A 23,222-nucleotide genomic window follows, 5' to 3' on the forward strand; every position below is an offset into this window, starting at 1 on the left:
GAAAGATATATTCGACTGACATTAGGAGGCAGAAATAATCTGGTTAAGAGCATATATATAATTTTTTTTTTTACGAAACAACCGGAAGTGGCTGTACTGTAGGTGTGGAGGTCACATGATTCGTATTTTCAATAGGTGCTGGTTGAGAGTTTTCAGCATTATCTGTTCGTTCTCCTTCTGCGATAGCGTCAAGAATACCCGTTTGCAAGTTAGTAATGATAAAATCAATTGTCTTTTTGTAAATGATCTCCATGCTTTCCGAATACCGATCTCCCAACGTGATTTTAATGGCACTTAAAAATGGCTCTTCCATTAACTGCAAAAGAAATCAAAATACATTATTAGGTTATCTGTTGTAATGTATGTGAGGTTGTGGCGTTCATTGTCGTTTTATTTTTGTAATTTACTGATTTTTTTGTTTTCTTGTTTAAACGAGGACTTACTTTAATTTTTTTTTTCACTGCATATATTATCGAGCTTGCTCATATCGTCCATTGAATATTTCATGCATGACAAGGCCGCGTGACATTACACATGAAAGGAAAAGCTATACCTGTTTCTTTGCTACCCACAAGGGGCTGAACATAGAGGAGACAAACAAGTACAAACAAACGGATGAAGTCGATTACATCGACCCCAGTGCGTAACTGGTACTTAATTCATCGACCCCGAAAGGATGAAAGGCAAAGTCGACCTCGGCGGAATTTGAACTCGGAAAGTAGCGGCGGACGAAATACCACAAATCATTTCGCCCGGCGTGCTAACGTTTCTGCCAGCTCGCTGCCTTATGAAAGGAAAAGCTATACCGATGGGAGAATATATACAGGACATGGTGGCGATTTTATAAATCCTGATGAAGACTATCAGGAGCTTTTTAAAAAGACTTAGCAATTAAGAAAGAAACGCTGTTTCTTATTCTTTTACCTATTCATGAGGCTCATCTATATATGTGTGTGTGTGGGGGGGTCTGTGTATAGACCTTTGCCTCTTTCAGTCATTACACTGCGCCCAAGTTGGAGCAGTAACTTGGAGAATTTTTATACTGAAGAATCGATCCCCAGTACTTAATTATTCAAGCCTGGTGCTATCGCTCCGGTTCGCCGAATTTCTAAGCTACAGGGATATAAATAAACCGACACCGGTTGTCAAATGATGTGGGAAACAAACGGAACCACACAGACACAATACAAACACGTGTGTGTATATAATATACGTGTGTGTATACATATATATATATGTATGTGTGTGTATATATATATATATATATATATATATATATATATATATATATATAAATGGCGGTACCCCAGCATGGCCACAGCTCGTGAGCTGAAACTAGATACAATTTTAAAAAATTAAAAAAATATATATGTGTGTGTGTGTGTGTATGCGTAGGTATTATTCCGATGTAATCCAAAATGGTAATCCAATAGAATAAGTAATCCGTGTGGTAAATTTGTTGTATATCTGCATCATCAAGAGAAAAATATATTCCATATTATGATACCAAACAATACCAGAAATAAAATAGTTAAATTGGTACTGGATAGCATTCTTCAATTCGGTTCTTTTTTCACTCCATATTTTGCGCCACTCTGCGTCTTTCTCTTTTGCTTTCCTTTATGTTAAATCAAACATGGTCAAACAACAACAAAAAAAAAAACTTTTCTTTCTAGTATCGAACTGATACAACTTTGTCACAAAATTCATTGTCTCTGATTTATATTGTTTGTGTGTGTGTGTGTGTGTGTGTGTGCGTGTGTGTGTTTGTGTACAGAGCAATTGAGAGAAAGGGCGGGAGACCTAGAGCGGAAGATACGCCATAGTCCGAAAGATGTCAACCGATAGATTGATCGGTCAACCGGTGGATCGATCGAATGACAGAGGTATAGATAGATAGATAGATAGATAGGCAGGCAAACGGACAGACCGCAGATAAATAGACACAGACAGGCGGATATATAGAAAGGCAGGCTGACAGACAAATATCCTCCACGTGATATATAGAATAGCATACTTACTCTAAAATATTGCGGTTTGTAATTTTTAAGTCGATAATGTTTGGCTCCTGTTCTTAGTAACGACTCTCGTACAGCTTCGTAGTCATCGAGTGAAGTAATTGCTTTGTCCAGGGTCGCCATAACTAATAATGCGTGAGCTTCCAGAACCTCATTCTGTCTCAAAGCGTCTGAATGGACGTTTTTGAAATCAGAGAACAAATAGCCGATCTCTTCTTCCGTTTGAAACAACCTGAATAATAATAATAATAATAATAATAATAATAACAATAATAATTTCATTTGCCACAAGGGCGAAGGATGAGGGGGGCAATAAAAGCACAAACATAAAGCGTTGGGGTTTACATATAATAATGAAATGATTAAAAAAAAGTATACAAGGTATATACTGGAAAAGAAGGGACATATGTATAGCATACAAAGGTAAAAAAAAAGGTGGGGGGATGATAGAGATGTGGCCCTCCTGATACAAGAACGCTTCTAGGGATAATCTAGGAACCCCACTGTCCGATATTTCTCTGAAACCCTAGGAGCAAGTGTCCTCTCCAACTCACAGCTCTACACTTAGAGGGGTACCATCCAGCTCTGATTCAGTACCAAATACTGGCTCTCGTGGTTTCTGATCTTAACTGATAGAAACTGTTATCATGTACATTGTTTTATTTTGATATAAAAGATGAGCTACAGAAAATATTCTGCTCAATGCCACAGATATTTTTGACAGTTATTTGGCCGTAACCAGTTGAGCATGTCCCTTAGTGGCTGACGATGTGTTCATCTCTGATCACGAGCAGAAGTAGTGGGGGAGCATCATAGCCATGTGTTGAGAGAAAGTCTCTGGAGTTTGAATAAGTCACCCTCGAAACATCGGTGTTTCATTCATCATCCTTAAACAAACCTTATTCAGGGACCTTTTGAGCAGGATGGGCTACTCGACCTGAAGAAAATTCTAACTGGGCCCCACCTGCGAGGTCATGTGCTGCTTATCTTGATATGAGATCACCATGTCACGCAAATATGGTTATTGTGCTTGTGCCTGGTGTCCCCTTATGAGGCGGGTAGTCATGATGGGTATATTGGGTTTCGTATAGTTGTACCTCGTATATTTGCACCTCCATTACGGAGGTAAATAATAGTTTGCCCCTCCAATAAGATGAAGAGCAAGCAACTGCTAATGAATAAATAAGAGGAGAAATTAATGAAGGAAACAAGCTATTCCTAAATATAGCAAAGAAACCGAAAAAAATTTGAATAAGTCGACCTACCAAGACAAATAGGGATTGCGGAAAACTAAGACAATAATTACTTCTATCGTAATTGGGGCACTTGGCACCACACCCAAAATGCTTCCTCAAAGACTGAAAGAGATTGGAATTGAAATACGCATTGGCCACCTGCAGAAAAGGACCATCCTATATTCTGCAAGGATCCGAAGAGTGATTTTTGAAATTTAAGGAGTATTATTGTCAAACCCCAAGAAATTTAAGGAGAATTATCGTCAAACTCTGCTAAATAATAATCCTTTCTACAATAGGCACAATGCCTGAAATTTAGGAGAAGAGGCGAGTCGATTACATCGACCGCAGTGTTTCGCTAATACTTAATTCTTCGACCCCGAAAGGAAGAAAGGCAAAGACGACCGCGGCGGAAATTTGAACTCAGAACGTAGCGACGGGCAAAATACCTATTTCTTTACTGCCCACAAGGGGCTAAACACAAAGAGGACAAACGGATTAAGTTTGAAAACTTGGCGCAGGGGATATTCGATCACATCCGTCCCAGGACTCGACTGAAAAAATAATGGGCAAAATCAACCTCAATGATATTTGAACTCAGAATTTAAAGCCAGAAGAATTATTATTTGGCATTTTTTCCAGCATACCAACGATTATTATTATCTTATTATTATTATCCTCCGTTACTTTGCCCGTCCATGATGCTTCCAAGTGATTAGTTGAAGAGAAGGATAGCGGGGGGGGGGAATAGAGCAAGGGGCGTGGGAAAGGGAGAGGCAGTGGTGAGGGAAATGTGTAATTTTTTTCTTTTTGAACTAACATTTTCCTCCGTTACTTAGCCCATCTGTTACGCATTCACGTGATTAGTTGAAAGGAAAGGCGAAGAGCGAGAGAAAAAGAGGGTGAGGCAAAGAGAGAGAGTGCTATGTATTAAGTCTATACAATTGTATATATATAGTGTGTGTGTGTGTGTGTATATATATATATATATATTCATATAAAGTGTACTTAGTAATCATCGTATTCCAGTTTCCTTCACTTCTCAAAGATTAGCAGAGGAGCGACTAGGAGCACTCCGTCGGTTACGACGACGAGGGTACCAGCTGATACGATCGACGGAACAGCTGCTCGTGAAATTAACGTGCAAATGGCTGAGCACTCCACAGACACAGGTACCCTTAACGTAGTTCTCAGGGAGATTCAGCAGGACACAGAGTGAGACAAGGCCGGCCCTTTGAAATACAGGTACTACTCATTTTTGCCAGTTGAGTGGACTGGAGCAACGTGAAATAAAATGTCTTACTCAAGGACACAACGCGTCGCCGGGAATTGAACTCACGACCTTACGATCTTGAGCCGAATGCCCTAACCACTAAGCCACGCGCCTTCACAGATGAGCGACTATCGTTTGATAGAGGCACAACACAGCCTACGCTTTCACATTTTTCGGATAAAGTTTTCAGAAATAACACAATACGTTTACCAGTAATTCCGTGAAGTATTCCCGGGTCCCACTAGTTTTATTAGTATTATTATTATTAAGGCGACGTGCTGATGGAATCGTAAGCATGCCGGACAAAATGCTTAGCGACGTTTCGTCCACCTTTATCTTCTGAGTTCAAATTGCGGCGTCGAGATCGAATTTGTCTTTCATCCACTCGGGGTTGGTGAAATAAGTACCAGTTGGACACTAGGGTCGATGTAATCGTCTTACCCCAGCCCTCCAGATTGCTGGACTTCTGTCAAAATTTGAAATCAACATCAGTTAAGATCAGAAGCCATGAGGGTCATGGCCTGGATGGCATCAAGGCATTATTATTATTATCATTATTATTATTATTGTTATTATTACTGTTATTAAGGTGGCAAGCTTGTAGAATTGTTACCACACCGGGCGAAATACGTCGCGGTATTTCGTCTGCCGCTACTTTCTGAGTTTAAATTCCACCGAGGTCGACTTTGCTGTTCATCTTTTCGAGGTCGATGAAATAGGTACCAGTTACGCACTGGGGTCGATGTAATCGACTATCCCTCTTCCCCCAAACTTTTCAAGGCCCTGTGCCTAGGGTAGAAATAATTATTTTTATTTTACATATAACAGATTAGACTTAGAAAAGAAAAAATTCTAGCATCGGGCTAAGTAACCTTAGATGTCAAGAACCCTCCTATGTATCCTAGCTGTTTCTGGAGCTGCTATGATTATTATTATTATGAAGGTGGTGAGCTGGCAGAAATTCTTTGCGATATTTTTGTCTGCCACTATGTTCTGAGTTCAAATTCCACCGAGGTCGACTTTGCGATTCATCCTTTCGGAGTCGATAAATTAAGTACCAGTTGCCTACTGTGGTTGATGTAATCAACTATCCCCTCCCCAAAATTTCAGACTTTGAACTTATTGTAGAAAGGATTATTATTATTATCATCAGCATTATTATTTGTGCTTCACCATTTTCTTGCATGTTTTCAAATCACTCCTTGATTTGGACGATTACCAAGATTTACAGGACAAGAATTTTTCGTTTTACCAACAGCAAATTTTTTAAAGAATCGGATGCCTATCTCAACACTTGAGTTAGACAAAACGGTCTGATTAAGATAAGTATCTTCCATTTCGTGTTTACATATATTTTAATATGGCTCCATGCTTTGCAGTGGTGGGAAACACCTCAAAACAGGCTAGTAATAAAGTTAAGAAAACTCAAGAAAACACAACTCAAAAAAGCAGACTTGCGGTTTGTCGGCAGGAAAAAAAAAACATAATTTAAAAAATGATATTCATTTACAAGTCGAAAAATTAACAAAAAAACCAGCAAAAATAACATTTCTCTTTGGCAAGCATACCAGCTTAGAGAAATATTAGATACCTCTAAGCTGTGGAAAAAAATTAGCGTGGGTATGGTATGTCAATAAATATACTCTTTGTATGCCTGAAGAATTTATCCAATATGAGCAAGAACAGGATGATTCAACTAGACTTGGTAGAGGGATTTTCAGTTCAGAATTGAAGAAATGAGAACTGAAGAATCATTTAAGTAGCGCTTTGAGACATCTTCGTTCTTAACCAAGCAAAGACTATGTTGCCGGTCTTTAAAATGCTGCGTAAGTTTTTTTTTTAAATCATAGATTAAAAACATTTTAAATAATAATAAGAATTTATTATTATTATTATTATTATTATTATTATTATATAAGGCGGCGAGCTGGCAGAAACGTTAGTACGCCGGCAGAAATGCTTAGCGGTGTTTCGTCTGCCGTCACGTTCTGAGTTCAAATTTCACTGAGGTTGACTTTGCCTTTCATCCTTTCGGGGTCGATTAAATAAGTACCAGTTACGCACTGGGGTCGATATAATCGACTTAATCCGTTTTTCTGTCCTTGTTTGTCCTCTCTGTGTTTAGCCCCTTGTGGGTAGTAAAGAAATAGGTAGTTCCTTTGCCACTACGTTCTGAGTTCAAATTCCGCTGAAGTCGACATTGCTTTTCATCCTTTTGGGGGGTCGATAAATTAAGTACCAGTTGCGTACTGGGGTCGATGTAATCGACTGGCCCCCTCCCACTAAATTTCAGTGGACTCAGTGTTCTTTCTCCTAGGCTGCTTGCTACCCAAGGCTAACGAGTACAGCCTACCCAGAGCACTGGTTATTTGAAGGCGCCAGATACTCGCCTTTTTCCCCACTTCTGCTAGGAACTTGAGAGTCAATGGCCATTCCGTAAACCGTTAGACAGACCTCGTGAGCTTTGTTTGTCAGTCTGTCTAGAAGGAACACTCAGATTTAAAAACTGGGGTATGTAGGACTTCTTAGTTACAGTGGTGACAACCTGTCAGTGTGCAATGGCTCTATACTTGGGATGAAGGCGAATTAACCACGGATCGGGACTTAACTCCGGAGCAATATTTGGATGAAGACACGGGACCAATTGACGCTCACCTATTTCCTAGTGAGAATCAGGATCATGGTCTCCAATACAGAGAAATGCAAAGGGAACAGGCTCAACTTATGGGTAGTAAAAGCTCTGCAGTCTGGGTTGGCTCCTTCGCCAACCCAACAGGAGCCGGATTATTATTATTATTACTTTCATCAAGGTAGCAAGTAGACAGAATCGTTTGCAACTCGGACAAAATGCCTAGCGCCATTACTTCCGGCTTTACCTTTTAAGTTCAAAAACTGCCAGTGTCAACTCTGCGTTTGATCCTTTCAGGGTCGGCAAAACAAGTATCATTTGAGTGCTGGAGACGAAGTAATCGACGCCTTTCCTCCCCTAAAATTTCTGGCCTTCTGTCAATATGAGAAAGAAATATTGTTTGTTACTGGAGAAAATGCTTAGGGGCATTTCGTCCGTCCTGCGTTCAGATCACACCGAAGTCACCTTTGCTTTTCGTCTTTTCGGAATCAATAAACTAAATACCTGTCAGTCAGTTGGGTCGATGAAATCGACCAGGCCCTTCTTCCAAAATTCCAGGCCTCGTACCTGTATTAGAAAGAATTATCGTAGTTATATAGCTGCATTTTCAATGTTCTATTTATATACGAAACGCGTTTTATTATCCTATAAAAAGGTGAAATATAATTCAAAAGTTGTTTTGTACAGGCTGATGCGCGGAAAAGTAATCTGGGTCCCGTAGCATAGTTTCAATACAACAATAAGTTTACAAGATTTTGAAAATAGTTCCCTGTGGTATCAATACACAGTTGTGTACGTATAAGTTTGTCCAGGTGCATCCGGCGTAAAATAGTGACATCGATGATGGTGACTGTATGCGTGATATTGTCCTTCAGTTCCTGTATTATGTGCAAAATTTACTCTTTTGCTCTTTTCATCCACTTTTAATTGCTGTGAAATTATAACACTTCATCTTTTCAACACCCGTTGGCATGACCTGCATATGTGAGATTGCAGCGCCAATTTACGTGTGGACTTCTTTGGTCTTCAAGTAATCCTTTGGTGAATGTCTTGAATAACTTCCGGCGTTCGAACTGTAGGGTCTCTTTGTTTAGGGCATTGTGCACTTATTCCGTAGTGCATCACTTCTTGATATTTGAACCGTTCTCTTTGTCTGAAGCTTTTACCTGGAAACTTGACTTCAAAAATTTCACGTGTCCTCTTCATAGAACCCGTTCTCTCAAACTCTTCCAGTTTCCAATCTTTTTGCTATTGAGGAGTACGTCAACGTGCGGAAGAGGTTAGAGATGTTCACTCGATCAATCTTACAATCAACGAACGTGGTAAGGTTGACGTAGCAAACATCGACAGGTGCGCCATCTTTGCTGAGCGTTTACAAGCGGTCGAAACGGGACAATGACACTCGCATGCAAAAGACTGGGGGCGTTTTTGTGCCTGTAAAATTCATTTCTGTATTTACATCATGCACACTGGAACCGGGGCTACTTCTATAAGGTGCATTCTGTTAGCTAATGTGTATAAAACTGATTTAGATTTGCCCCAGACACAAGAAACTCCACAGACAACGAAGAAATACGATTATTCGAGGTTTCTTGTTTACCAGGTCCCACAAATACTCTCCCCAAAATCTGATATTTCTAAAATTGTCTTTAATGTATCTCAAGGACTCAACCAAGGTTATATTGGGCTTATCTCAGTACTATGGAGATTATCATACACTAGGATTATTGTACACCAGAGTGACTTTGTCGAATTTGCAAGATTATGAGGCTGATAAAATGAGTGTGGCATCCACATCCTCAGGAATGTGAACGGTAGTTTTTCTATAAATTCAGAAGCAAAAGAGAAAACGTGTTTGATTTGGTCTTTGTTTTGTTCTTTTCCGTTCAACGAAATTTTTCTTAGTTCGCAATTTACTGGAAGTTTTATAGAGTAAACGAAAAGACGGCAATAGTAACACGAAGAACGCTATGCAATTGATCTGCGTGGCTCAGTGGGAAGGGCATAAAATAATGTCGGCCTATAATGTTAACAGTGGGTTACTTGTTCGTCTCATTCTGTGGAGTCTTTTGTTTCATTATCGTTTAGATATAAATATATATATTTCTTTACTACCCACAAGGAGCTAAACACAGACGGGACAAACAAGGACAGACAAACGGATTAAGTCGATCATATCGATCCCAGTGCGTAACTGGTACTTAATGTATCGACCCCGAAAGGATGGAAGGCAAAGTTGACCTCGGCGGAATTTGAACTCAGAACGTAACGGCAGACGAAATACGGCTACGCATTTCGCTCGGCGTGCTAACGTTTCTGCCAGCTCGCCGCCTTGTTTAGATATAAATATATAATAGATTTTCAAGGTAATGCCCATAAAATGGAACCCTGTTATTACTGGTTTTATTTTCGGCAAGGACAAAGCCCTTGGATTGTAAACGAATGGAAATTATATTCCGTGACATTTACACATTTATAACAGAAGCAAACTGAAATACTTTCATTGTTTCAATTTCAAATCCACACTGCGGGCGTAGGTTCCTAAGAATTTATCTCTTGTTATCCATTTTTCACGATATTGCTTTTGCGTTTTCACGCAGGGACTTTGTTAATGAGACTGGTATAGGGTTTTGTAGCGGTTCTCATATTAGGGGTACTCGTATTGTTCGACGAAGGACGAATTAACAATTCGATCCGGGTAGGATTTGACTACAGAACAATGTAACATCGAACTTGATTACTGCTGACTTGGTGGAGCTAAGTTACTCAGATCAATCAATTAATGATATAATCGCTTATATTGTATCAAGGTTGGACATTGGCAGGGGATGGCTTTTCTTGGTTTTATTGACCTTGGAAAGATAAAAGAAAGGGCCAACCGCGACAGATTTTGAACAGGGACCAAAGGAAACACTAGTAGACACTTTAGTTCGTCTCGTCACTGTACTTAAAGCTATCACTAATAATGTCATTGTTTGTAAATAGCTTTGCTTGGTTAAACACGAAAACTGCCTCGTCTCTCCCACATTCATCATTCTGTCTGCTCTGTCTCTCCTCCATCTTTTTTGCCAAACAAATGCAGCTGCCTTGAATATAAACGCAAGTATATAAAACTTAATGAACTGAACTGACAACAGAAGAAGAAACATCATCAATATTGTTCCAATGAAAAGCAACACCAGTAACGCTGTCTACATCAATACGTCATTAAGAACAAAACCTGTTTTTTTTTTGTATGTCATAAATTATTGATAAGCAAATCTGATGAAAATTCCTGAAAAACTGGTTGATTCAGTAATATCTAATGAAAGACAAAAAAATAAAGAGTAAATTAATAAATCTGGATGCTTTTGTGAAATGTCTCTTGTGTTACTGACCCTGATCTCTTTCGGAGCAGAAAACAATGTCATATTGGATCCGCTATTGTTAAACTTATTGAGAGAATGTTAAAAGATGTTTAACTGAGTGTATTGCTTCAAAATGAGCTGAAACTGAAATTTGAATGATCGTAGGTATGCAAAGGTGAACGCTATAGGGAAGAAAGAAAACACCTTTTCGGTGAGCTGTGTCCATTTCCAAATTTCTATCCTTCATTGTAACCGTTTCACAAACAACGTTCTTTATAAAATTGACGAACGACATATCACCAATAAGCTTTGACGGAAGGTAATGCTAATATCTTCCATCGCATCGATTACGGAAAATGAACCGATTGACTTTATTTGTGATAACTGCAAGAGATAAATAAAATATTGATCTTGCTTTTTTCATTATTAGAGAAAGAGAAAAATTGCTGATCGGGCATATCTCAAGGACGTTAGCCAAGTATGTGACGTAAATTATTTTGTGAGTCGAAACAGGTTTGCGGATTCTTTCCACAAACAAAGGCAACATTTTACCCGGAGTTGTCTGTCCATAAATTTTGTTTTCTTCCGATTTAGATCCATTTATAATAGACGTGAATAAAAATAGAGTAAAACTAATACTTTTGAAAATATTTCTTATCTTTCCTAGAAGATCCACAGACTGTCTTAATTCGAAGATTTTGTTCGTTTGTTCTACATACCGTTGATTTGGTTGCCATCAAATTTCTTTTGAAAATCAACCAAGTTTCCTGCGAATGCTGCGACCGTAGTGGTTATTTGTTGCTGTTGTTGAGTGGCCTGCAATTAGTTCTGATCGAAGTGGGGTATGAAACGTATCAAGGGTTTCGTGTTGGACGATTTGGAAAGGTTCAATGCATGTTCAACACGAATGGCAATATTGTGTGTACGGGTTCAGGCGGTGAGCTGGCAGAAACGTTAGTACGCCGGGCGAAATGCGTAGCCGTATTTCGTCTGCCGCTACGTTCTGAATTCAAATTCCGACGAGGTCGACTTTGCCTTTCATCCTTTCGAGGTCGATTAAATAAGTACCAGTTACGCACTGGGGTCGATGTAATCGACTTAATCCGTTGGCCTGTCCTTGTTTGTCCTCTCTGTGTGTAGCCCCTTGTGGGAAGTAAAGAAATAGGTATTTCGTCTGCCGTTACGTTCTAAGTTCAAATTCCGCCGAGGTCATCTTTGCCTTTCATCATTTTGGGCGTCGATGAAATAAGTACCAGCCGAGTATTGGGGTCGATATAATCCCTCCCCAAACTTTCCGGCCTTGTGCCATGATTTGAAACCAATATTCTGTGTGTGTATGTGTGTGTGTATGTGTGTGTATGTGTGTGTGTGTGTGTGTGTATGTGTGTGTGTGTGTGTGTGTGTGTGTGTATGTGTGTGTATGTGTGTGTGTGTGTGTGTGTATGTGTGTGTAATTAAAAGATAATTAAAAATCTTATGATAGAAATGCAGGAGAATTATCGAGAGTTAGTGTGCGTGTGTAAACTGGAAGGTATCGTCCGGAAATCCGTATTCCTCTGTGTGAGTGTGCACAAAAACCAATGATAGGAAATTAACGAATAAAAGTAAAATCGGAGAACTTAAAGTCCGAAAAGAGGAAGTCCTGGGTTGATGTTTATTCTTCATCCAATTATATCATGGCATTTTGTTTGAGCGTTTGTTTATTATATTCTTTCATTCTAGAATTCTAATGGATAGTTATTTCCGTTGCTGCAGCCGGAATGAAATCTATATTTGCTTTTATGTCTTCTGAACTATGGAGATATCTGTGTTTCCTTGTGCACTTTTCATTGAGCGTGCTAAACTGATAAATGCTGTATGAAAATACGTACATCGGTGTGTGTGTGTGTGTGTGTGTGTGTGTGTGTGTGTGTGTGTGTGTGTGTGTGTGTTTATAGGGAGAGTTTACGAAAAAGACAAACGACGAAGACAGGTGGTGTACAAAACAGATGTATTAGTATAACGCTCAGGAATTGAAAAAGTCTTTTACGTTTCGAGCCGACGCTCTTCTTCAGAAAGGAACACAGAAAAAAACAAGGAGAGAAAAAAAAAAAATATATATATATATATATATGTATGTGTATGTGTATACATATAAATGATGGCCAATTAAGCTGACGTTGGACTACAATCTGACGATGGTTTAAGTGACATACACTTGGAAGTCATTGTCAGCAATATTCTTGGTTGAGTCTAATCATCGTGTACTCTACAAAAATATGGCGAAATCGCTCAGATTAATGTAAAATTATTTTTAGTAGAACTAAGCATAAGAATAAAGATTAACAGACACACACACACACACACACACACACACACACACACACTTAATGGAAAACACATATCAGAAGCACACTCTAAAAAATAGAGCAGTGCGAAATCTTGGGTACCTCTATATAAAATGTTGTTGTAGCATATAAAGGGTGCGTAAGGTATTTGACGACATACCCTTTTGGGGGTCATTGCTGCATTTTTTGCTAAATCTGTATAAACTGTCTTTCAGAAAATAATAATGGCAGACCTCAACTTAATCAAGAAACGAAGGGACATGCTATTATTGTGGTTGTAAAGGCTGAGCTTAGCGATTTAGAAATATCTCGATTTTTAAAAGTTGCCAGATCTTTCGTCTACAAAGTTTGTAAGGAGTTAGAGACTGAAGATGGAAATGCATCACCAGTATCAAAGCATAAAAAGCATTCTAAACGCTCTGAACAGCTGAAAACGCTCAGAACACCTGAATTTATCCAGCAAGTTCAATAGACCATTCATTACAATCCCAGAAATCCACGAGGTCAATTGCAAAAGATCTCCATGTGTCAGAAGGAACAGTCAGAAATGTTGTCCACAAAGACATCAGATATAAGTCTTATCTGATGAGGAAAGGTCAATTTGTCAGAAAAACCAAATGAAAAGTGGAAATGCGAGTTGGCGTTTCTGGTTGACATAGCTGATTTAAAAGTCTCTTAAACAAACTGAAACATCCAACAGAAGATTTGATTTGGTTTTTCTCAAACGAGAAAAACTTCGACCAAGATCAAAAATTTAACAGAAGAAATTACAGATGGTTATGTGCAGACCCTTCTGAAGTTCCAACTGTTATGCATACAAAATTTCCTGCAACTGTAATGGTTTTAGGTGTTATCAGCCATAAAGCGCATGTGATGCTTCCATACTTCTTTCCACGAGGCCTTAGAGTTAACTTAGCCACCTACACTGAGGTGCATGCAATGGAAGGCCATATGTGTTTCAGTAAGACTTTGCACTATCACACATGGCTCCAGTAACACAGGAATAGATGGCTGAAAATTTTCATGATCACATAACCCCTAACATTTGGCCTCCTAATTCCCCAGACTTCAATCCATTGGACTATTACATGTGGAGCGTTGTTGAGAGAGAAGTCAATGAACACGCCCACAACACCAAAGATTCTTTGTGAGCTGCTATAGTCAGAGTAATGTCCAAAATGAACCAGGGACCATTTGATTAGAGCATGTAGATGATTTAGATCTCTTATAGAAGCAGTTGTTGAAGCTGAAGGTGGCTTTATTGAATAACATTATAGAAAAGAAGGTTTATTTTTATCCTCATAGCATTTTTTGATGAAGTTACTGTTATCATATATATTTTTTATAAACATAAATCTGCCCTCAAATGCCTTACACACCCTGTATATACGCATATATACGCATGACCATGTGTTTATTCTATTCCTTTTAGTTTACTCTCTGAAGCCATAATGGTACAGTATCGTTTTGTTTCATAATAATTTTGTCTCTTGTCCACCATTTCGACAGCCGATTGCTCAGTTGTACTAAGAGTGAAAAGCTAGTTAACTAAACATGGCTTGTTCATATTCACTGAATTGTCTTACTGTGTTTACTTTCGGTCAGCTGGAAGGCTTCGATGTAGTTGCCTTCATACGCCGAATACAACAGCTAATCTTCCTCAAATTCCAATCCATTATAGGAACAAACAGCGCCATATGGAACATCACAATATGGGACATCAGCCGTCCCTCTAATGTAGACAAAATATCCTCTTTCCATCTCAAAATGTTGATTGAATATATTGTTGGATCATGTTTCTCTATGGCAAAGTTATTAATATTTACCACATTAATGTGTATTTCCATTAATTTAAGATTTGTTGTTCTGGAATCTAATCATGATCCTAATATCCGACTTTGAAATTATAATCATTGTTTCCTTTCATTCTCGTATGTGAATCTGGCGAGCCGGCAGAATCACTTTCACGCTGGGCAACATGTTTAGCGCCATTTCGTCTGTCTTTATGTTCTGAGATTAAATTTCGCTGTGGTCGACTTTGCTTTTAATACTAGGCGGAGGTTGATAAAATAAGTACCAGCTGCGTAGTGGGGTCGATTTAATCAATTTACTCCCTACCCTCGAAGTTGCTGGGAACGTGCCAAATTTGAAACCAACATGATGCATATTCAGTCTTGTTTCTCATTTCGAGACAATAGTCAACAGATTTAGATTCAGTACACTTTTTAATTTTACTGACCTTTTCAATTAAATATCAAATAAATTTGAATAAAATATTCATATCATTTATACAGCTGCAAATTCACATTCTCATTTAAGAATCTGATTAAAAAGTGCATCATTAATAGATTTGATTCCTTAAAGTACATTCTGATTAAAGTACAAATATTTTGCTATTTCAATATACAATAAAATATTCAATAAAATCATCGTTTGAAAGATAAAACTCTGCCACAGTTTACATTTTCTAATGTCTGTCTGTGTGGCTGAGAATGTGTTTGTGCGGTTGAGGATGTCTGTATGGGAGTGAATGCTTTTATGGTTCTTAGCTGTTTGAGCAATCTTCGTGATCTTGACAGCAGCAAATTCCAGAAGTCCGTGTCTAACGTTGCGTTCTGATATCAACTTATTTTATTATATTCAAAATACTGATTAGGCGACGTTTTCGATCCACTGAATTAGTATATTAGTCGTGTAATTCGATATTCACTTTTGTTTTTATATCGACTTAATCTTTCCGTAAACAAACGGGAAAAGAATAATCTTTACCTTTCACACACTCTAACTGCTGCGCAAAAAATAATACAAATCCATCAAAATTTGACAAGCCTTCTTTACATATATTCATGCATACATACATTATATATATATATAATATATATATATATATATATATATATATATATTATATATATATATATAGGATGATCTCATAAAAATGAATTTAGACTGTAAATATTGAGTTGTAGAAGCCGAAGATAACAGACAGGGGTTGGGAAGTAAATACAACGGAGGTGATTTCATCATAAATATTAATTTTCCATGAATTGAGAAATGCCTGATCCACATTCCTCGTGGAAGCTTTCCAAAAGCACATACAACTTTTTTATGGTCGTTTAATATGATTCATTTTAAAATCAATTTGTGCTTCAACCCACTGGTTTCTCTCTTACTTGCGTGTGAGAATAGGGACGGCGAAGTAATGTTGTAACATTATATATGGAGACGAGACGTTGCTGTGTACTGTGAAACCCGTTCAGTGGAAGACCATCGGAGTTCAGAATGAGACAGTTGGTTGCAGTTTGAATTGTGAAGAACGTTCAGCCTGTTTGGGCAAAAGTCCTTTTTGGCACTGAGGGCAAGTAGACACAAGCACGGAGAAATATAGAGAGGGAGAGAGACATTACAATTTTTCAAGTGTATAGGATGAACGCTAGTACTTTTCCTCTCCCCAAATGCATAAAGAGAAATATGCTTACACACGAACACAAAGAGGGTGATGAAGAGAGGAAACGGGGGGGGGCAGAGACGATGGAAATGTTATAACATGATTTGTCGAATCAGCGAAAACAAACAGGCGGCGCCAGAAAGGCTGTGCCAAAGCATCTCATATCCAGCAGAGTTATTGGAAATTTCGGTAGTTTCGCTTGAAACCTTGCTCCACCTTTGTCTCATCATCCGGGTCGCTAGCTTTATATCTGATCGCACCATGGCGGCCAATGTCAATGGACCTCTTTCCAGTGAACTGTCAATCATGTCTGGTGTCCCCCAGATCTCGCTTTGTCCATTTTTCTCGTGCGTAACATTGACAACGGTGCATTGCCTGTCGTTCACAAAGCGTAACGATGCGGAAACACGTGTCCTAAGGTCTGATGACGTCACTCATTAGCACAAAAGTGCATTTTCTCTCACAGAGTTTATAAGGAGTATTTCTCTCCTCAGATATTTTCCACAGCAAAGGTCTTTATGTATATGAGTTCATTCTCATTATAACAGCTTAGTGTTTTTGTAATTAACTGTAAATTTGTTTTATAAACATCGGCGAATTGAGAAAAGAATAAAGTTGTTAGTGCGTCGAACAGAATAGCTTGCCTTTTCTGTGAGGACATCGGAGCGAAATGCAACGGTTGACCTCTATAGGTCGGACTGCCACTCTGCTCTCTGAAGTTCAAAGGACGAAGCCCATTACTCTCACTATATCTTCCTCTCTTTCACTCGCTTGCTCCCTCCCTCACTCACTCATTCATTTAATCTTCCTCTCGAAATAAGCAACATGGATGGGTCAGCAAAGAACCTCTCCTTATCATAAATCCAATAATTTGTATACACACAGCAACAAAGGTAAACAGATTAATGCGAAATTAATACACACAAATCATATATATATATATATATATATATATATATATATAAATAAAATTCCTCTATTTACATAATATCGAAGTATCTTTCTTTTGTTATCTTACCGTTTTTCTCAATATATATATATATATATATATATATATATAGTTTTGTATAGCTTCTGAGATGGAAGCAAGTGTTTTCTTTTTTACTCGGAGCGAGCGTTGGTGGTCTCCTTTATTAATCTATTGCACACAATCTCTCCATTTGTTTCTGTGTTTACATTGGGAGTGGATCTCTGTATACGCGCACACACACACACACACACACACACACACACGGTGGTGGGGGGCTATGTTTCTCAAAATACTCGTAAAATGAAACAAATACAAGAATTATCAATATCTTAAACTGATAATGTGTATGTATGTATGTATGTATGTATATACACAAACACATACGCTCACATAAACACACACATAATGCGTTTATATATGTAACCACACGAACCGCATTGTTACACTTGAGTCAAAAGCGTCCGACCTCCTGTAAGATAATGGATATATTTTGTCTAACAGCTTACGCTTTAATAATAGAAGCTATCGAAATAAACGGGGTGTGCTGGAGTTCATGCATTGCAGAATTTATTTATATTCTTTCATATCATGAGTTCAAATTCTACAAGAGATGAATTTTCCATTTATCTCCCTATTATCAATGGAATGCATCCATAGAGTCGTGGCCAAAATTTTGGAACTTTTTAAAAGAATCGAAATTGCCCAAGTACAATTCGACCCAAATATATACAAAAGTATATATTTAGGGCATTTAATAGAACAATTCTAATTTCCAAACTTATGTTCCAAACTTTTGGTTAAGTAATTATATATTACAAATCAAACATAACTTTGGACATTTAATCTGGAAACTCTAATCTTCAGATCAATGTTCCAAACTTTTGATCACTTCCAGTACGACATGTGAGAGAACACTTGAACAAACTGACTTTTGGAATTTTTTTAATAAAATGTGTAATTTATGTATATTGACGAAAACGTTGTTTTTTTGGGGGGTTTTTTCGCATGCTGTAATATCTCTATTACACAATTAAAAAAACAAACTCGTTGGAAACAGGTGTAGTGAATAAACCATAATGCATTTGTTGTTATTTGTTTATTATTTACTTTATTCGGAACCTGCTGTTAGCGTGGATCTGGAGTCTATTAAGTGCAGTACAATTGGCGAAGCGTGTGCTCCTAAAAACTGCCTTGGGACTCAATATATTCTCAGTCGGGTGCAGTTAATAGTTTTTACAACTGGAATAATTATCTGTCTATACTCCGGTATGTAGGCATTTGTTCCTGAAACACAGACACACGATTACATAAATATATATATATATATATGACGGGCTTCTTTCAGTTTCCATCTACCAAATCCACTCACAAGGCTTTGGTCGGCCCGAGGCTATAGAAGACACTTGCCCAAGGTGCCACGCAGTAGGACTGAACCCGGAACCATATGGTTGGGAAACAAGCCTCTTACCACACAGCCACGCCTGCGCCTATATACACACATTAAAAAAAAACTAGTTAAGTAAGTGTATGTGTATTTTAATAAATCTTCGTATATTCTCTGTGCATTTTCATCTCCATTTATTTCTTCTATATTTCAACCGCTTGTTTGTATCGGTAACGATTTATACTTAACAAATAGTTGTTTTGAAGCTGAATTATTATCTTCTGACTTGCTGCTACAACTCAGTTTTGCCGCCATATTTATAAGCGTTTGTAAGGTCTCGTGCCTACATTTGTTCATTTTCCTTTTTGCATTTGTTAGTTGTCTGCTGCTGTTTGTTGTCTGTCCCTACATAGCTTAATCTTTATATGAGGGCAAGTGTTTTGATTTACTTCGTCATTCTAGATTTATCAATTAATCCAGTTAGGTCTATTCTCGTGACAAGTTGGTGGTGTGCTTGTGACCAAACTTTTATGGTATTGTGCTATTGTTTTGGTCAATACTAACGGATGTTTAATGATGTTTGTAAATGAGATCAGATGCGAAACTTAACGAATATACTAATTTTGGTATCACTTGAGAGTGTGTGTGTGTGTGTGTAATTCAAAGGGAGCAAATTTTTGTTTTTAATTATAATTCTTTAGAATGTGTTTAGGTGTCTAGAATCTCTGTGAGAAACGATAACTGATCTCTGATAAGACGTTGATAAACGCTAAAACCTGTCAAATTCTCTTGACATAGAAAATATTCAAAGTGGCTTCTTTAGAATGAAGTTAAACAAATGAAGGAAGACAAGCAAGTAACTTTATCTACAGCTTTTGTTTAATTTTAATTTTATGCATTGCTTCGAACATCCCGAAGACACACACACGTATAGACATTCCACAAACACATATATATATATTTTCTAGTACATGTGTTAGAAAAGCTGCATATAGCGAAAGCATTTTGCATAATATGAAAACTTGCTGCCAAAAGGTTTGCGTTATTTGTTTTTAAGACTTTTATATAATTGATAATTTTCAATTGAAGAAAGTCTTTCATGTGTGTGTGTGTGTGTGTCTGTGTGTGTGTCTGTGTTTGTGGAGAGAGAGAGAAAGAGAGGGATGGAGATAGATAGATAGATAGGTAGGTAGATAGATAGATAGATTTGAAGCTGGTGATTTTATAGGGCACTTCACCGATTTCTCGTTCTTTCTTTTTTCGTTCAAACAATTGCTGGTCGAAGACACAAGGGAGAAATAACTGGAAGCAAAGGAACTGGTCCTTTTTCTCATGAGAATCCTTTACGAATATGGTATTGTATTCTGAAGACTTTTCATGGAAACGCCATTTTCACCAATTTAGCAGTTAGCTATGTGTTGGCTGTGTTCTGATGGGAAGAAAAGGTCTCTTTTTTGCTATTCACGTTAATGAATAAATGACTCGACACATTTTCTAATAAATTACTCCTTTGTCTCGCAACAAACTTCAAATATTATCATTGTCCCCTTCTATGTTTATATGATATTCTCAGAGGGTCACAGAAAATATTGTACTCTTTGAAGAAATTGCGGTTGCCACTTATTTATATAGTTCAAGAAATTCCATTATTTTAGTAAAGCAATTATTTTACAATAATATCTGTTTCTTTATTACAAGGGGCTAAACATAGAGGGGACAAAGAAGGACAAAGGGATTAAGTCGATTACATCGACCCCATTTCGTAACTGGTACTTAATTTATCGATTACATCGACCCCAGTGCGTAACTGGTGCTTAATTTATCGACCTCGAAAGGATGAAAGGCAAAGTCGACCTCGGCAGAATTTGAACTCAGAACGTAACGGCAGACGAAATACGGCAACGCATTTCGCCCGGCGTACTAACGTTTCTGCCAGCTCGCCACCATATTATTTTACAATCTCTTTCAACCAGAAGCCCTACCAAATAAACAGAATTTCCTTTTTATCTTTTGGTTTTAAAAGAAAATCACCAGAAATGAATGTCTGTTCACTGTAAGTGGAACGTTGTTGCTCTTTGGTCTGTTTAAAAAGGCAGAAAGCCATTTGTCGACCTACCCTCAGTTTGTGTTTTTAATTTTATTTATTCCAGCAACAAACTCCTTTTTTCCCCTTTAGAAAACCTATGCATGTTGCTGAATAGACAGTCTGTCTTTCATTCAGCAGATAAGTACCGTACACTTGGGTTAATCACAGGCAATTGAAAGATATCAACGTTCCAATAAATATTTCCGCTGAAAGATCCGTAAACCATGGTATACCAGAAGAATATGACAGAAATATGAAATGGAGAAAACCAAAACACTTCATTATCTCGCATTAAACTAGTTTATTTTCGTCACGCTTTGAGCACAATCTTATTAATCATAAACGACGTGTTTTCCTCTCATAACAATTAACTTGTTTTCTACTTTCACACAAGGCCACACGTTTTTTATGGAAAGAGGACAGTTGACTGAGACTTCCCCAGTGTATATACTCTCTCTCTTTACTCTTTTACCTGTTTCAGTCATTTGACGGTGGCCATGCTGGAGCACCGCCTTTTTTAGTCGAGCAAATCAACCCTATGACTTATTCTTTGTAAGCCTATCGCTTATTTTTTAAGGTCCCTTTTGCCGAACCACTAAGGTACGGGGACGAAAACACACCAGCAATGTGTGTTTACATCAAGCGATGTTGGAGGGAGGGACAAACAAGACACACAAACATATATACACACACATACATATATATACGACGGGTTCTTTCAGTTTTCATCTACCAAATCCACTCACAAGGCTTTGGACGGCCCGAGGCTATAGTAGAAGACACTTTCCCAAGACTGAACCCGGGTCTATGTGGTTCGTAAGCAAGCTACTTACCACACAGTCACTCCTACGCCTATCTGGTATTTATTTTATAGATATTGAAAGGATAAATACAAAAGGAAACTGCGACAAAGCATATAGATGGACCAAATGAAAAAATTAGATATTTACGCTAAAGAAACTTGTTGGGTAAAAAGCTGGAACAATGAGAGAAGATATAAAGTAAATGTACAAAATAGAAAACGAAAAATGTTGTAGTCTGACCTTATATTTCTATACTTTGGGGTTATGACCCCTTCTTCAGGACATGTGGAAAAGCGAAGGAGTGAAAAAGGTCGTTGCTTAGATGTGTGGGAGAGGAAGCTGGTATGTGCTGACTGATATTGCTCTTGTAATCAGTGTGCTCTATGTAGTTCTATATTTTCCAATGTCTTGAAGAAGAGGTCATACCGCCAAAATACAGAAATATAAGGTAAAAAAATTGTGACTTGGATTTGTTGACTTACTGTTTTTGTAGTTTATTTGTATTTTCTCGCATTGTTCCACCCTTACTCAACAAGTCAATTTAATGTAATATCACATAACACTTCACCAAAACTACCAGAACTAATCAGATATTTAGTCTGCATGGTAGTTCTCTATAGACCAGCACCACTTTCTATTATAAGGAATAGTTTGGTTTAATTTTCGTTAAGAATACGATCCTCCTATTTTAATCTGAATATGACGTTCAGGGAAACGTTTACCCCTATGATAAAAATTCGGAGCCAAATGGCAAAGTATATTTTGGAAAAAGGAACAAATTAGACCCCGTAATAGCCAAGCATTCTACAAAGGCACATTAGGACTGTATGACTAGAAAAAGCGGCGAGCTGGCAGAAACGTTAGCACACCGGGCGAAATGCTTTGCGGTATTTCGTCTGCCGTTTCGCTCTGAGCTCAAATTCCGCCGAGGTCGACTTTGCCTTTCATCCTTTCGGGGTCGATAAATTAAGTATCAGTTACGCACTGGGGTCGATGTAATCGACTTAATCCGTTTGTCTGTCCTTGTTTGTCCCCTCTGTGTCTAGCCCCTTGTGGGTAGTAAAAACATAGGTATGACTGGAAAAAGGTTTTAAATGAAATCTTTATCAATGTCGCCGATACCGTTATTATTGCTCCCAACACAAAAATAACCCACGAGCAAAGGTGAACAGATATGTTTCGCCGAGCATAATTTATCAAAAATGCATGAGGGCCATAAATGGAGTGAATGTTTCTAACAGTGCGTAAGACAATTGGCTTCTTTATCTATTACTTGTTTCAGGCTTTAGACTGCGGCCATGCTGGTGCACCGCCTGGAAGAATTTCCAGTCGAATGGATCGACAATAGTAGATTTTTTTGAGCCCCGTATTTATTCTATTGGTCAATTTTGCCGAACCGGTCAGTTACGGACACGTAAAGACGCAAAGACAGGCTGCCGAGGAGTGGTGGAGAACAGACACACACACACACCACGTTTGTATATTTATTTATGTATGTGTGCGCATGTATATATGCGAAAGTATATATATATATATATATATATATATATATATATATATATTCTGTGTGTTGTGTATCTATGTAAATATATATATATATATATATATATATATAAATATATATATATATAAATATACATACACGCACGTGCACACACTCGCATGCATCTCATCAAAACGTTGTTCATGCGAAACTGGAAAT

General features: G+C 37.9%; 1 protein-coding gene across 1 annotated transcript in view; it reads right to left on the reverse strand.

Annotated features, from left to right (window-relative positions):
- The window catches only part of LOC115209815 (neuroglobin), a 148,712-nt gene that overhangs the window by 12 nt on the left and 125,478 nt on the right, over nt 1-23,222 (reverse strand). Inside the window, exons 2-3 of the mRNA XM_029778370.2 lie at nt 2,022-2,250; nt 1-316 (exon numbers count right to left, since the gene is read on the reverse strand). The exon at nt 1-316 is cut by the window's left edge and continues 12 nt beyond it. Coding sequence (XP_029634230.1) covers nt 71-316; nt 2,022-2,250 — 475 coding nt within the window. The 3' untranslated portion in view covers nt 1-70. The remainder of the gene's footprint in view (nt 317-2,021; nt 2,251-23,222) is intronic.

The sequence above is a fragment of the Octopus sinensis genome, linkage group LG3 (assembly GCF_006345805.1).
Source record: "Octopus sinensis linkage group LG3, ASM634580v1, whole genome shotgun sequence".
Taxonomy (NCBI): Eukaryota; Metazoa; Mollusca; class Cephalopoda; order Octopoda; family Octopodidae; genus Octopus; species Octopus sinensis.